Source organism: Molothrus ater, chromosome 3, assembly GCF_012460135.2.
Source record: "Molothrus ater isolate BHLD 08-10-18 breed brown headed cowbird chromosome 3, BPBGC_Mater_1.1, whole genome shotgun sequence".
Taxonomy (NCBI): domain Eukaryota; kingdom Metazoa; phylum Chordata; class Aves; order Passeriformes; family Icteridae; genus Molothrus; species Molothrus ater.
The window spans coordinates 89,463,791-89,475,866 of record NC_050480.2 but is presented as its reverse complement, the minus strand read 5'-3'; the positions used below and the strand labels follow the sequence as shown (position 1 = coordinate 89,475,866).

General features: G+C 40.5%; 1 protein-coding gene across 3 annotated transcripts in view; it reads left to right on the top strand.

Annotated features, from left to right (window-relative positions):
* Positions 1 to 11,565, top strand: part of ORC3 (origin recognition complex subunit 3) — a 34,990-nt gene extending 23,425 nt beyond the window's left edge. The window contains exons 14-20 of one of the 3 annotated variants that reach the window (XM_036380836.2): positions 203 to 336; positions 2,746 to 2,828; positions 3,300 to 3,397; positions 4,293 to 4,434; positions 8,628 to 8,744; positions 9,810 to 9,889; positions 11,003 to 11,565. In XM_036380836.2, coding sequence (XP_036236729.1) covers positions 203 to 336; positions 2,746 to 2,828; positions 3,300 to 3,397; positions 4,293 to 4,434; positions 8,628 to 8,744; positions 9,810 to 9,889; positions 11,003 to 11,108 — 760 coding nt within the window. In that variant the 3' untranslated portion in view covers positions 11,109 to 11,565. Of the gene's footprint in view, positions 1 to 202; positions 337 to 2,742; positions 2,829 to 3,299; positions 3,398 to 4,170; positions 4,435 to 8,627; positions 8,745 to 9,809; positions 9,890 to 11,002 lie in introns of those variants that run through there. The other 2 variants (XM_036380835.2, XM_036380839.2) reach the window with 2 other exon arrangements.
* The last annotated feature ends 511 nt before the right edge of the window (positions 11,566 to 12,076 follow it).

Genomic DNA, 12,076 nt, shown 5'->3' with positions numbered 1-12,076 from the left:
GTTTGTTTCTTTCTATTAACGATAGCAGGAAAAAAAAATTGACTTTGCTGCAAGACTGAATGCTTGTAATCCTGGAGATTTTTTCTTTTAAAAGGAGTTTTTCAATTTGTTGGGGTTTTTTTTTAACTTTTTTCAACTAAGAACATTGAAAGCTGTTTCATCATTCTGCATTTCAACTTCAGCCAACAATTTTGTCTTTTAGGATGCTGAATAAGACTGATTTGGTAACCATACTCCAACAATGTGTGGAAATTTTGATGTCATCTTCTGGAAAGGAGTTTGATAGGGCAGTAGAAAAGTTGAAGGAGTTCCTGACCCAGTTTCAGAATCTAGAAGGTGGGTGTGTACCATCATGTATTCCATTACAGATTATATAAAAGCTATTTTGTAATCTGACCATTTTCCCTGAGATAGCCTGTCATCATATTAAACCATCATATTTGCAGGACTGTTTTTTTTTAATACATGCACAAATTTAGGAAATGTTTATATTCTCTACTGGTATGTGGTTCGTGTTTTTTATAATACGGAAGAGTGATGTAAGATAAGAAATTGGACAGATCAGCAAACATTATCCCCTGAATCTCTCATACACGTATTTTGAGCATTTTAGCAGCTGTTGTAGTTGCTAAAAACAAACTGGTTTTAAAGATAAATAGCAGCAGACAGGCAAGGACTGCATAAGCAGTCCTTATGACATGGAATTTAATCCAAATATAAGGTTCCTTCCCCTGCATGTTTAGAGCTAGGACCCCAAGTGCCAGTTGTCAGCTCTGCTGTGACCTGTCAAGCCCCTAGAATTGATTGTTCATGGTCCAGGACATATTTCAAAGTTTGGCAAGGCAAATGAGTAGCAGCATTCTGTCTTTCAGAGGCAGGTTAACTGAAACTGCTGCATTTTCTCTGAAACACGAGTATGATGTATTCCAGCATTCTTCTGGAATAGGAATGTTGTTGCTTTCCCTGGATTATGGAGAAGCACTCCACAAAGATTGGCTTTTGAAGATTAATTGGTTATAATCTGGTCTGTTTTATGCATATTAATTAAGCTCATTACTAGTGTGGTTGCTGTACAGCATTGGACAAGATGCACTGATTGCATCCCCAAATGCAATCAGTATTAATTAAAGTAGTCACATCACACTGTAGGGTTAACTGGGGTTGTCCAAAAGAATCAGCTCTTGTCTGTACCGTGTATTTTTTAATAGTTGTAGTAAGAGCAGAGCTGTGGTAGAGGAAATAGGTCATCACTTTGAAAAAGCTGTGTATGTCACTGCTGGTACCAGCACTGAGGAATCTGAACTATGATGGAAAACCAAAGGTTTGTCTAGTTTGGAAAAAAGGAATTCAAGCAAAAGGCTTTTAAGTAGTTGGATTCTTACCTTGAGGAATGATAAGGAACAACAGCTCTGGGGATTCAGAACTTGCAGAACTATAAAGCAAAAAAGACAGTATTTATGTTTACTTAGGATTTGAAGATGAGTTTAAAATAGAGAAGGTCTACTGAATCCATGAATGATCTTAGTTTCTTTTCAAAGTGGATTTAATTTCATCTCCAAAGGAGAAGTGAGAAGGGGAAGTTAAGATATACTGGATGTGAATAGATTGCTGCGTTAGATAACTTTTTACTTTATATTTATGTGATGGTGTTGATCTTTAGTGAGGGTTCTCAGATGTCTACCAAAAATGTGATGTACCCAAATTGCCCACAGAGCTCTTAAAGTGAAAGGATAGTCCAAAATACTGTATTTTATAACAACAACAGAGTCCATTGTCCTGACTGCCTAATGAACTGAAAAACATGAGGTAACACTCAAAATCATGAAGCTTGAACAAACAAAATATCTTCACATTCAGTCTATTTTGAGCTGCAGGATTTGGAAAATAAAAAAAATATATTGTTGTACTAGTGGAGAGGAAGTTTTCTGATTTGAAGTCTTCAACACTCAGATGAATGTCCACAGGACCCTGGAAGATACCAAACTGTTCTCTGCAGGTCACCAAAAAGCTTTTAAATATCATGATTGTCACTGCTGATAGAGCTTTACCTGTGATGTGTGGGTGGAATCTCCATCTACCATCTTCTTGAATAAGGCAAGAAATCTAGATTCCTTTTTTTTCTGATTATCACTCATCCTGGCACTGATTGTGCTTTGTGAGGTTTTGCTTTTTTTGTTTTTACCTAAAAATTACTAATAATTGGTGTAATTGATCACGGAACTACATGTCCATGAAGATATAATTTTCTTATTAATTAAAGTGAGAAAAAAAACTGGGCAATGAAATACCTTAGCATGCTTCTGTTTGCTGCTCTGGTTGCAGTTTCTGCGTTAGGTAGGGAGAACTCATTTCTTACTCATTATTTTTCTGCACATGAGAAGGAAAAAAAAATGCAGCATGTGGCTTTTTGAATATTCCAAAAGCATGAGTAGTACCTAGTCCTAATCTGTCAAATTAACAAATGTTGAGGGTATGACCTAGGATGACCTAAACAGAATTAAAGTGATGTGCAAGGCTTGTGCTGGGCCTTTGCTCAGGGCTGAATTGTTACTTAATCACTGTTGGCTAAGCTGTACTGCAGACTCCTTTTTTAACAATCTTCTGCAAGATGCAAGACCCAAAAGCTGCCTGTGGTTGGGTCTGTGTGAACAAGGAACTGCTGAGTACTTTGAAGAGTGCTTGGGGTTAGGAGGTTATGAAGGAAAAGTCTACCCCACATATCAAACATTAGTTTTGTTCTAGTAGCAGAAGCTTCCCAAGAACGAGATGTGTCCGTATCGCCACAAAAGGAGCTCCAGAAGAAGACAGACCTTTATCACCTTCAGAAGGTTAGGCCTGCCTAGGCTTTACTGACTGGTTCCTTAAATTAATATTTTAAAATGTTCATGGCTAGTTCTTCCCAGGTTGCTGGGTCTCTGAGTAAAGGGTTGTGTGTGAATGTCTCATCTTAAAAATGAGTGAATAAGTACCAACTATGTATTTCTGGCCTTCTTGACACATAGAAAATTATAGAAAATAATCTATCATAAACCAGGATTTTAAAATGCAAATTAGATGTTTTTATTTAACTTGTAATTTAGACATTATGCCTAACACATATTTCTTTGAATTTTTTTAACTCCTACGGATTTGAGAACTGAATACATTGGCCTAAATAAAAATAACTGCATTATTACATTTTAAACATCATCAGTGAGAACATGCCAGCAAAAATTAATTCTACATGTTAAACACATAGATTGTGCTCTCCAGAGAATAACTGCCTCCCATGTAGTCTTATGCACCACTTTTTTTTAAAGACTTTGTTGGAGTTGAAGGAATCAAGGAGGTCTAAGAAACTGACAAAGTTTGAAATGCTTCGTTTTGAAGTTGTTGACTATATAGACAGTCTTGTAAGGTGAGCCTTCCTGTTTTATATTCCTACATTAGTTTGCACTATAAGTTGCAAGTGAAATTTTACTAACATGTTAATCTTGTAAAAATTGTGTCTCGCTCCCTGTGGCACACTTTTTTTTCTCTTCCTATTCCTTCTTTGAGGGCTCTAAAAATAATAACTAAAAAAACCAAAACCAAATGAACCACACCTCTGTTCCAAGAGATCAGTTGAAATAATTAGAATACAAATGGACCAACCTACTCTGGCTACTGAGACAGTGTTGAGGGAGGAGTGGGTATAAGTGGCAAAATAAAGTCAAGAGTCTTTACCCTAATCTTTGCTGATCTGTTCTGCTTACGAAACTGTACAGATGTCAAGTGTGATATCCTGTCCATTTTGGGAACTGTTTTGGTGAGCAAGCCATAGCAGATGCAGTTTTGGAGGCAGCTCTGCAGTGGAAAATGTGAAAGGCTTGTTGTGGTGGGGGAAGAGATGAAGGCATTTGTTAATTATAGAGGGTGGGGGGAGGCAGAGAAGCTAACAGAAGTATCATTGCCAAGCAAAAAGCTTCAGCTAGGAAGGCCAAGATGAGCAGAGACTCATGGTGAGGCCTTGAGATGGATAAATAAGATCTGTGGAGTACTTGACTGGGTTAGCACTGTAGCTGCTGCCCTTATTTTTGAATTTATCAGTGTCCCAGCTAGAGTTCTGCTAAATCCATTAGATATAGGGTTGATAATAACAGGCTTCTCTGCTTAAAAGTTTATTTCAGTGCTGTTCATCTTGTTTTTCAGAGATTTTTCAGTATTGGATGGGAAACATGCATTTTTATAGTCTGACAGCAGTAGAATGTGTTGTTTCCCTTGAGCTGAAGCTTGTGTCTCCCCCACACCCCCCATACCTCCTGCTTTTCCAGAAGATACCTTGTTCCTGCAGACGAAAGGACCCTGCAGGAGATTGTGTACTTCAACGGCGCCGCCGTTCTGCGGGGGCACCTGAACGCTGCCCCCAGGACCGCGCTGCACACGGCTCTGAACAACCCCCACTGGTACCTGAAGGTGAGGAGCTGCTCCCGTGCTGGATCCTGGGCAAGCTGTGGGAGCACGGTGTGCAAGGCTGAGTTCGCTGTTCCGTGAATCTTGGCACGTACTCAGCTGTTTTTGCAGAGAACTAGCAAGTGCTGATAAGCACCTGGGGACTTTGTTCAAGGAGCTGGGGAATCTGTCTGGTGAAGGTAATTCTGGGAAGGGTTCTGTAGGAGGAATCCATTTTTCAGAGCGTGTTCTAGCTGTGATATTTTCTTTCTTCTGTAGATGTAGCAGAAAACTAATTTTGTCCTCCACTGCAATTAGGATGACTGTCCACAGGGAAAAATAAAGTGTCTGTTACTCTTTCCAGAGACTTTCTTAATAGGGCTGGTGCTCAGTCCTCACTTATGTAGATTAGCTGTAAGGTAAAGGCTGTTCAGGTGGAGTCATAACATTAAAATAGCATCATTACAGTGTATTTTACCAAGTCCTTTGTTTTCCTCTACAATTTTATTTTAATCCTTGTTGTACATTGATATCCTATGTTTTCTGAGTCCAAGAAAAGGATCAGCTTAACCCTGTCCTTTTCTAGAAGAGAAAAGCAGACTGTTCTCCACTTCTTTCATAAGTCAAACTGAAAGGATGACCAAAAGAAAGAAATAGACTAGGATTTGGAAAAGGAGTGAACATACATTTCTTTTTACTTGATTATAGAAGGTGCTTGAACTTGTTCTTATTGCCTAACATTTTTCCTAAAACATGGATCATAATTTTGAAGAAAATACTGGTTGTGGCTGTATCAGAGTAATGCACTACTTGAATCAAAGCTAACACTTATCAGGAACTGTAAAGGCTGATAAAGATCAGCCTTTGAAATCTACATTTGTATTGAAGTCTGATTTGTATTGGGTTTGCTGGCACTGTCCTCGATTTGAATGAGGGTTATTAGTTTTGCTGTGTGCAGGAGTTATTACTAAAACCATTTACAGAGCTTATTTGTGAGAACAGAAGTTAGCAAGTTACCATTAAAGAAACCTAATATGAACCTCAGTAATTTCTATTTTTAGAAAACTTGTAAATACATAGACTAGGACAGCCAAGAAAATGTAACTACTGATGTCTTTAATAAGTATTCTGTTCTCTTTGATGAGTTGACAAGATTCAAAGCCCTTTGTCATGCTGTACTTTGTACTTGGACATGCTTTAACATATTTCCAGTGTTTTCTGAGAAGATTGTGAAGTTTTGGCATAGCTTCTAACAGTAGCAGTATTGGCTGAGTACCTTGCTTAGCATTTTAATCCAAGTGAGTCAAATATTTTCTGTCTATGACTTCTGCATGGTTTGTGTTTTTCTGCACTGTGACCAGAGCAAAGTTCTCCAAAACTGGAGAAGAAGGCCAGTAAGGCCTTCCAGAAGGCCAGGACAGAAAAGTGCTTCCGTAGAGTACCAGTGAATGATTAATTTGTGATGCACTGCTTACCAGTTAGTTACTTAGCAAAGCATGAACCAAGGGTCATATTTATCAGGCTGGGGGGGAGAAGAGAACCCAAAAAAAAACCTGCATCAAACCCAGCATAATTCTGGTTTCCCTGATCCCTTGAAAATTTAACAAGCTGAAACTTGGGATACCAGCTCCCACATCAGGGAAAGAGGATTTGGTCCTTGGGATAACAGCATTGATTCCAGAGCAAGGAATCCTCTGTCTAACCTTGGGCCAGGATCAGGCAAGAGCAATTCCTTATCAGCTGTGTTCTGGGTTGCTCCCACTCCTGTTCGTTTCTTTTGGGAGCAGCACCTCTGTGCTGTACAGATGGGTTCACAGCTGGCTGCTCGTTGTAGGGCAGCTTCCTGCTTCTCAGCCTGGGTATTTCCTCTCGGGACCACACGTGTGCTGCAGCCTCAGAGCTGAGGTTTCCCTGCTGGCAGCTGCAGCTCCCTCCCAGCTCCCTCCACTGCTCTGCAGAGCTTGGCCCAGCTACCACAGGGGAGGCTGGGATCTCTCAGGTGCTGCTACAGATGAGCCTGTTCCAGGAGTGTGCAGTTGCTCTGGAAGTTGCATCCTCTTGGTTGTGATAACTGTCCTGACCTTAAAATTAAAAAAGCAATGCAAAGGGTCCAGCATTGCCGGGTTGGCACATGGGTGAGTAGTAGAAAACTACAGAGCTGGGTGCTGTAGGAGAGGGGAAAGGGAAGGGTGTAGTGTTGTCCTTTTGGGCAGTGGTGAGTCACAAGATCTAGATCAGCCAGAAGTGTAACCTCACGTGTGCTAGGTACTAACACAGGAGTATTGGAAACTATTGTGGTACACTGCTGAGTTACAGAACTGTACCATGATGCCTCTGAGTTCCTGATGAACTAATGTCAGCATTGTAACACTGTGAGGGGTTAGCCATATTCTCTAATTTTTTCTGGAAGCCCTCTTGTAATGAACTGACAGATACTAACCTAAGGTCTATAGCTTTTATGTTCCTTGTAGAGAGTAAATAAACTTGAAAATTGCTAGGTGTTCTGTAAATTGTGAAATGTCTCATAAGTGACAGAGTCCAAACTGGAGCTGAGTCTCAAAAATTGCAGATATTGAGATCTGTGGGTAAACTACAGATTCTTGAGCAATTTTTTTTTTGCCTAGCCTTCTTTCCTGTCTTGAAAAGCATTTTTCTTTTGAAGATATCTGTCATTGCTATAGCTTTATAACTTCCCTAATGTTGCTTGTATATTTTACTAGCATATGAAAGTGTTTTAGAACAAATGTCTGTGACCTGAAAGGAATGATCAGTGGTTGTTTTCATGTTAAGACAGCTGACTTAAAGAGCATGAAACTGAAATGAAATGCTGTCAATTTCTGCAGCTGTACAGAGACTTTTGCCTCTGGCTCCAGTGCCCTCAACTTCCCAAGTAAATGGTTCAGTGCTGATGACCTTGAATCCAGGAGGCTGGAAAGCTGCCCAGCAGAAAAGGGCCTGGGGTGCTGGTCAGAAGTGGCTGAACATGAGCCAGCTGTGTCCAGGTGGGCAGGAAAGCCAATGGCACCTGGCCTGGATCAGCAATGGTGTGGCCAGCAGGGCCAGGGCAGTGACTGTCCCCCTGTGCTCTCAATGGTGAGGCTGCATCTTGAGTTCTGTGTCCAGTGCTGGGCCCCTCACTTTTAAAAGGACATTGAGGTGCTGGAGCCTATCTGCAGAAGGACAGCAAAGCTGGGGAAGGGTCCTATGAGGAGCAGCTGAGAGAAGGATTGTTCAGCCTGGAGAAAAGGAGGCTCAGGAGAGACCTTATCGCTCTCTACAGCTGTCTGAAAGGAGGCTGGAGCCAGGTGAGGATTGGCTTCTTCTCCAGGGAATCTGCAACAGGACAAGAGAAAATGGCCTCAGCTTGCACCAAAGGAGGTTTAAGTTAGATATTTGGAAAAATTTCTTCCTGGAAAGAATCAGCATTGGAACAGGCTGCCCAGGGAAGTTGTGGACTCACCATCCCCTGGAGAGATTTAAAAGACATGTGGATGTGGCAGTAAAGAGCACAGTTTAATGGTGGCCTTGGCAGTTCTGGGTTAATCATTGGACTCACATGGTCTGCAAGGGCTTTTCCAGCCTTAATGATTCCATGAATTTCCTGAAACATAGTATACTTAGTGAGAAATTAGACTTTTGCCTTTACAGATGCTGAGTTTCAAGCTAGAGATAAATGATTGTTACATTTCAAAGATAAAACTCTGAGATGAGAGAAGCAATTATTTTTAGTACATATGACAGATCTATAGTAAGTCTTCCTCTTCCTTTTAAGGGGCCTGGGGGAAAAATTATACTTTCCTATTTTCTACATGGCAAATCATGACTAGTTTCTTCTCCTGACTCCATAAAATGGAGTATTTCTCTCTCATATGTAAATAGAACTAGCAAAAAAAATGCATAAAAGAATAATCAGATAATCACTCATTACAGCACCTGCTGCATAAGTGTTATAGAAGGAACACCAGGAGTGAAGTATCTGTAGGAGGGTTTTGTTGGCTTTTTTTTTTTTTTAATAGTGTGCTTATTTTCCTGTTTGGTTTTGTGGTTTGTTTTTTTTTTTCCTTTGTACCATCAACTTGCCATTAAACACACAAACAGTAAACATTTGCATAAAATACCTACTATCTGAATTACCTGAAATAATGTTCTGTCTAGCCCATGGAATTGCTCAAGATTAGACACTGATCAAGGTTACTGCCTTCAATTTTTTTCATCAGAACCAAGCTCTGAGATGTGACGGAGGAGGCATTTCTAACAAAGCCCCTGACATATGCATAGTGTATAAGCTTCATTTGGAATGTGGCAGACTGATCAATCTTGTGGATTGGTTAGAGGTATGTGATGATGCCAACAGTGCCTTCACCTGCTTTCAGTATTCTGATTTCCCTTTTTCCTGCATGGCTGCTTTTCTTCAGAGCCCCTTCTGACAGCTTAAATCATTGCACACCTTGGTCCACAAGACCACAAGAACCCACAGTAACTCCAATAAGTCTTTCTCTATTGTGAATCATTTATTTCCAGCTCTATTAATCTCTGATGAAATTATTTTGCTTCTGCTTCTATTTTAAGCTCAGCACAGGTCAGATTTTGTGCTTAACAAAATTGCCTTTCTTTTTTTTTTTTTGTCTTTAAGTATTCTGTGACACTTTTATGGAAACAGGCAAGGGGGGCCTCTTGGAGAGAATGCTTGTGCCTGGGTCCTTCTAGCTTGATAACCTGTCTCATACTGTAGCCAAAAGCAGAGAGAATATAGCAAGAGAACATACATTAATATGATAAAGTCTCCCTGGCTAACAATCACATTTTAGCTCTAAGGTTTCCTAAACTTGAGTGGTTCTTCTGTATTTTGTAAACCTACCTGGATGTCATTACCAGTATATTTTAGCAACCACAGCATCCTCTGCAAGAAACTCTGTAGCTTAACCACCTGCAGTTCAGAGGATATGCCTTTTACTTCTTCCAGCTGTGTTTTGTTTGCTGCTGCCCTGGTTGTGTATTGTATATTCCTACCCAGACTCTCGCTGGCCCTCAGTTTTATAGATTTCTTCACAGCCAACTTACCTCTATCACTTCCCCAAAATATTTAACCAGTCTCACCTTGAGAATATTTTTTCAGTTCTGTAGTTTATCTGAGAATGGGTCAGGACCCAGAACCATTTGAGATTTAAAATGCAGGCACAGGAGTTCAGAGAGTGAGGTCTTGCATTCTGTATTCCTGCCATGGTAATGTGTAACCTTGCTTGTTCTTTGATTGCTGCTGAACTGACACACTCTTGGAGTTCTCCTTCCAAGATCTTATTCCCCCTGAGTGATAGCCTTCAGCTCAGAGGTCACTATTTTATATGCAGATCTATCTGTCTATGAACTGGAATAAATCTGCGCTGCTTTTCCCTTTCTAGGCTTTCTCAACTGTAGTGATGGCAGCTGAGGAAACAAATGCAGATGCAGCTTCCTCAGACCAGGTGGATGATGTTATCCAGTATCCTTTCTCATTTTTCTCAAGCTTGACATGGAAAGCTTACAGGATTTATGAACCAGGGGTTTTAAAATACCCCTGTATTATTGTTTCATGTGCACTGATTCATTTCAGAAAAATTACTTTAAATAGCCTTAATATATTGAAAATGTCTAAGAAATAGATCAGTTTAAATAGTTGGCCTGGGAATGGTGAGGTAAGAGAGCAGCTTTGGTCTACAGGAGGTGTTTGGGTCTGAAACAGAACCAAAAGTCCATAAAACAAGTTGAAGCTGTTTGGGTAAATCATCAGAGAGTTGGTATAGCTGCTGGATAGGGGTAGAGCATCACTGGGAACAGATGGGAGGAGGGCTCTGACCTAGAGAGCACATGGACAAATAGAGCAGTAGTTCATTATGTTCCAGTACCTTGGAGTTAAGAACTTACTTTGCACAGGACACCCATTCTGCTTGTTACTTTGTCCTGATCCTGAACTGAGTCTAAAAAATATTTAATAGATGAGCATTAAAACCAAAACTCATGGCTACAACAGTAGTGCTGCCACAGAGAAGAAATGAATAGTTGTGCAAAAATAGGCTTAACTAAAGGAATGATAATTATATGCTCTAATACTATACCTGGCTTTCCTGGCCCTTCCTTTTTTACAAGCTCTACTGTTAATTGTCACTCACAATAAATTTAATTCTCTAACTCAGGAATATAAACCTGTATGTCAGGGAGGCAGCAACAAAGGCAGAGTGAATATAAAGGAGGTGGTGCCATGAAACCTCAGAAAAAAAAATCTCTGTAATTATCTATCCATTTTTTTGTCAAGGGACATAAAAGTATAAATTCTTCTGAGACACTACAAAATTGGTATGGTTGTAGGCTTTAAGTTTCTCTTAGCAGTGGGAAAAGGAACTCTTCCTTTGCTGTCACGTTGTATGCATGTGGCAGAACTACTGATGAGATTGAAGATTTGTGTTTCTGTAGGCAGCTTGTGCTCTGCTTGTGCAACATGTTGTGAAATCTGTGCTTACCATGACTTAGAAATCTTGCCCTCCTAGAGGAGAACAGTGTGTCTGTCACTGTCTCATCAAAAGCGTACTTGGTTTCTTTCCTTCACTGACATGTCCAGCGCTCGCTTTATTCGAGCCGTTTCTGAACTGGAGCTCCTGGGCTTCATAAAGCCCAGCAAGCAGAAAACTGACCATGTGGCAAGGCTGACATGGGGAGGCTGTTAATGTGCCACCAAGGTGCTAATAAACTTCCCAACAGAGCAAGGGCTCTGTTCCCACCACTCTACTTCTTGCTAATTTTGCATACTGAGTCAAAGTCAGCAGTGCCTGAATGTTGTGAGATACATTCTGAGTGCCTGGGCAGGCTTGAATAGAGATGTTTTTTAATGCTCATCTTCCCTGTGTAATGTTCTGCTGTATTAATGCTCATGTTCCAAATACCATATTGTTGTGCCAGTTTCAATCTTTGATGTGTGATATTTAACAGTCCACTGATACAACTCAGACTAGCAAGCCAAAAGGACAACACTGGCTGTGTCAGCCAAAAAGTGATGAAGCAGTATTATTAATATCCTTATAAGCTGATAGGATTTGAGTCATTATTATAAAATGTCTCCTTGATCCTTGAACTCAATTTAAAAATAAATAAAACAAGTATGGTAAAGAAGACAATGAACTTCCATGTTCGGCCTCTGCTGTGTGTTCTTCCAAACTGGTCCTAACTCCCTCAAAACTCCTTGAGGAAGAGGAGAGAATAATTGTGAAGATGCAAAGTTTTGCCCTTTGGCAAGAGCAAAAGTGAACTGTTTGAATTCGTTTTTCTAGTTGAAGTTGATGGGTACTAGCTGACTCCTGCTGTTAGGAAAACTTGTGTCAGCAGACTGAGACCATGGCAGTTGTGCACTCGGGTGGAAGGTAGGAAAATCCCCACCTAAAGCACATGTTGTAACCTCCCTCTTCGCCAATGGCTTGTGCTGCATGCTGGCAAAGGAGACAGCTGTGAGAAGCAATGTAGGCTGAGCGTGTACCAGCACTGCTCATCTGATGATCAAGTCTTCAAAAAGCCTTCTCAGACCTTTTCCCTTGACTCTGTGTAAGGAGCAGTATGTGTTTATGCCAGTGTCTGTGCCCTGTTCTTCAACCATGGGAAAAGCCTTAGGAACCAAAGGGGAAGAGCTGCATTGCCCTCCAGA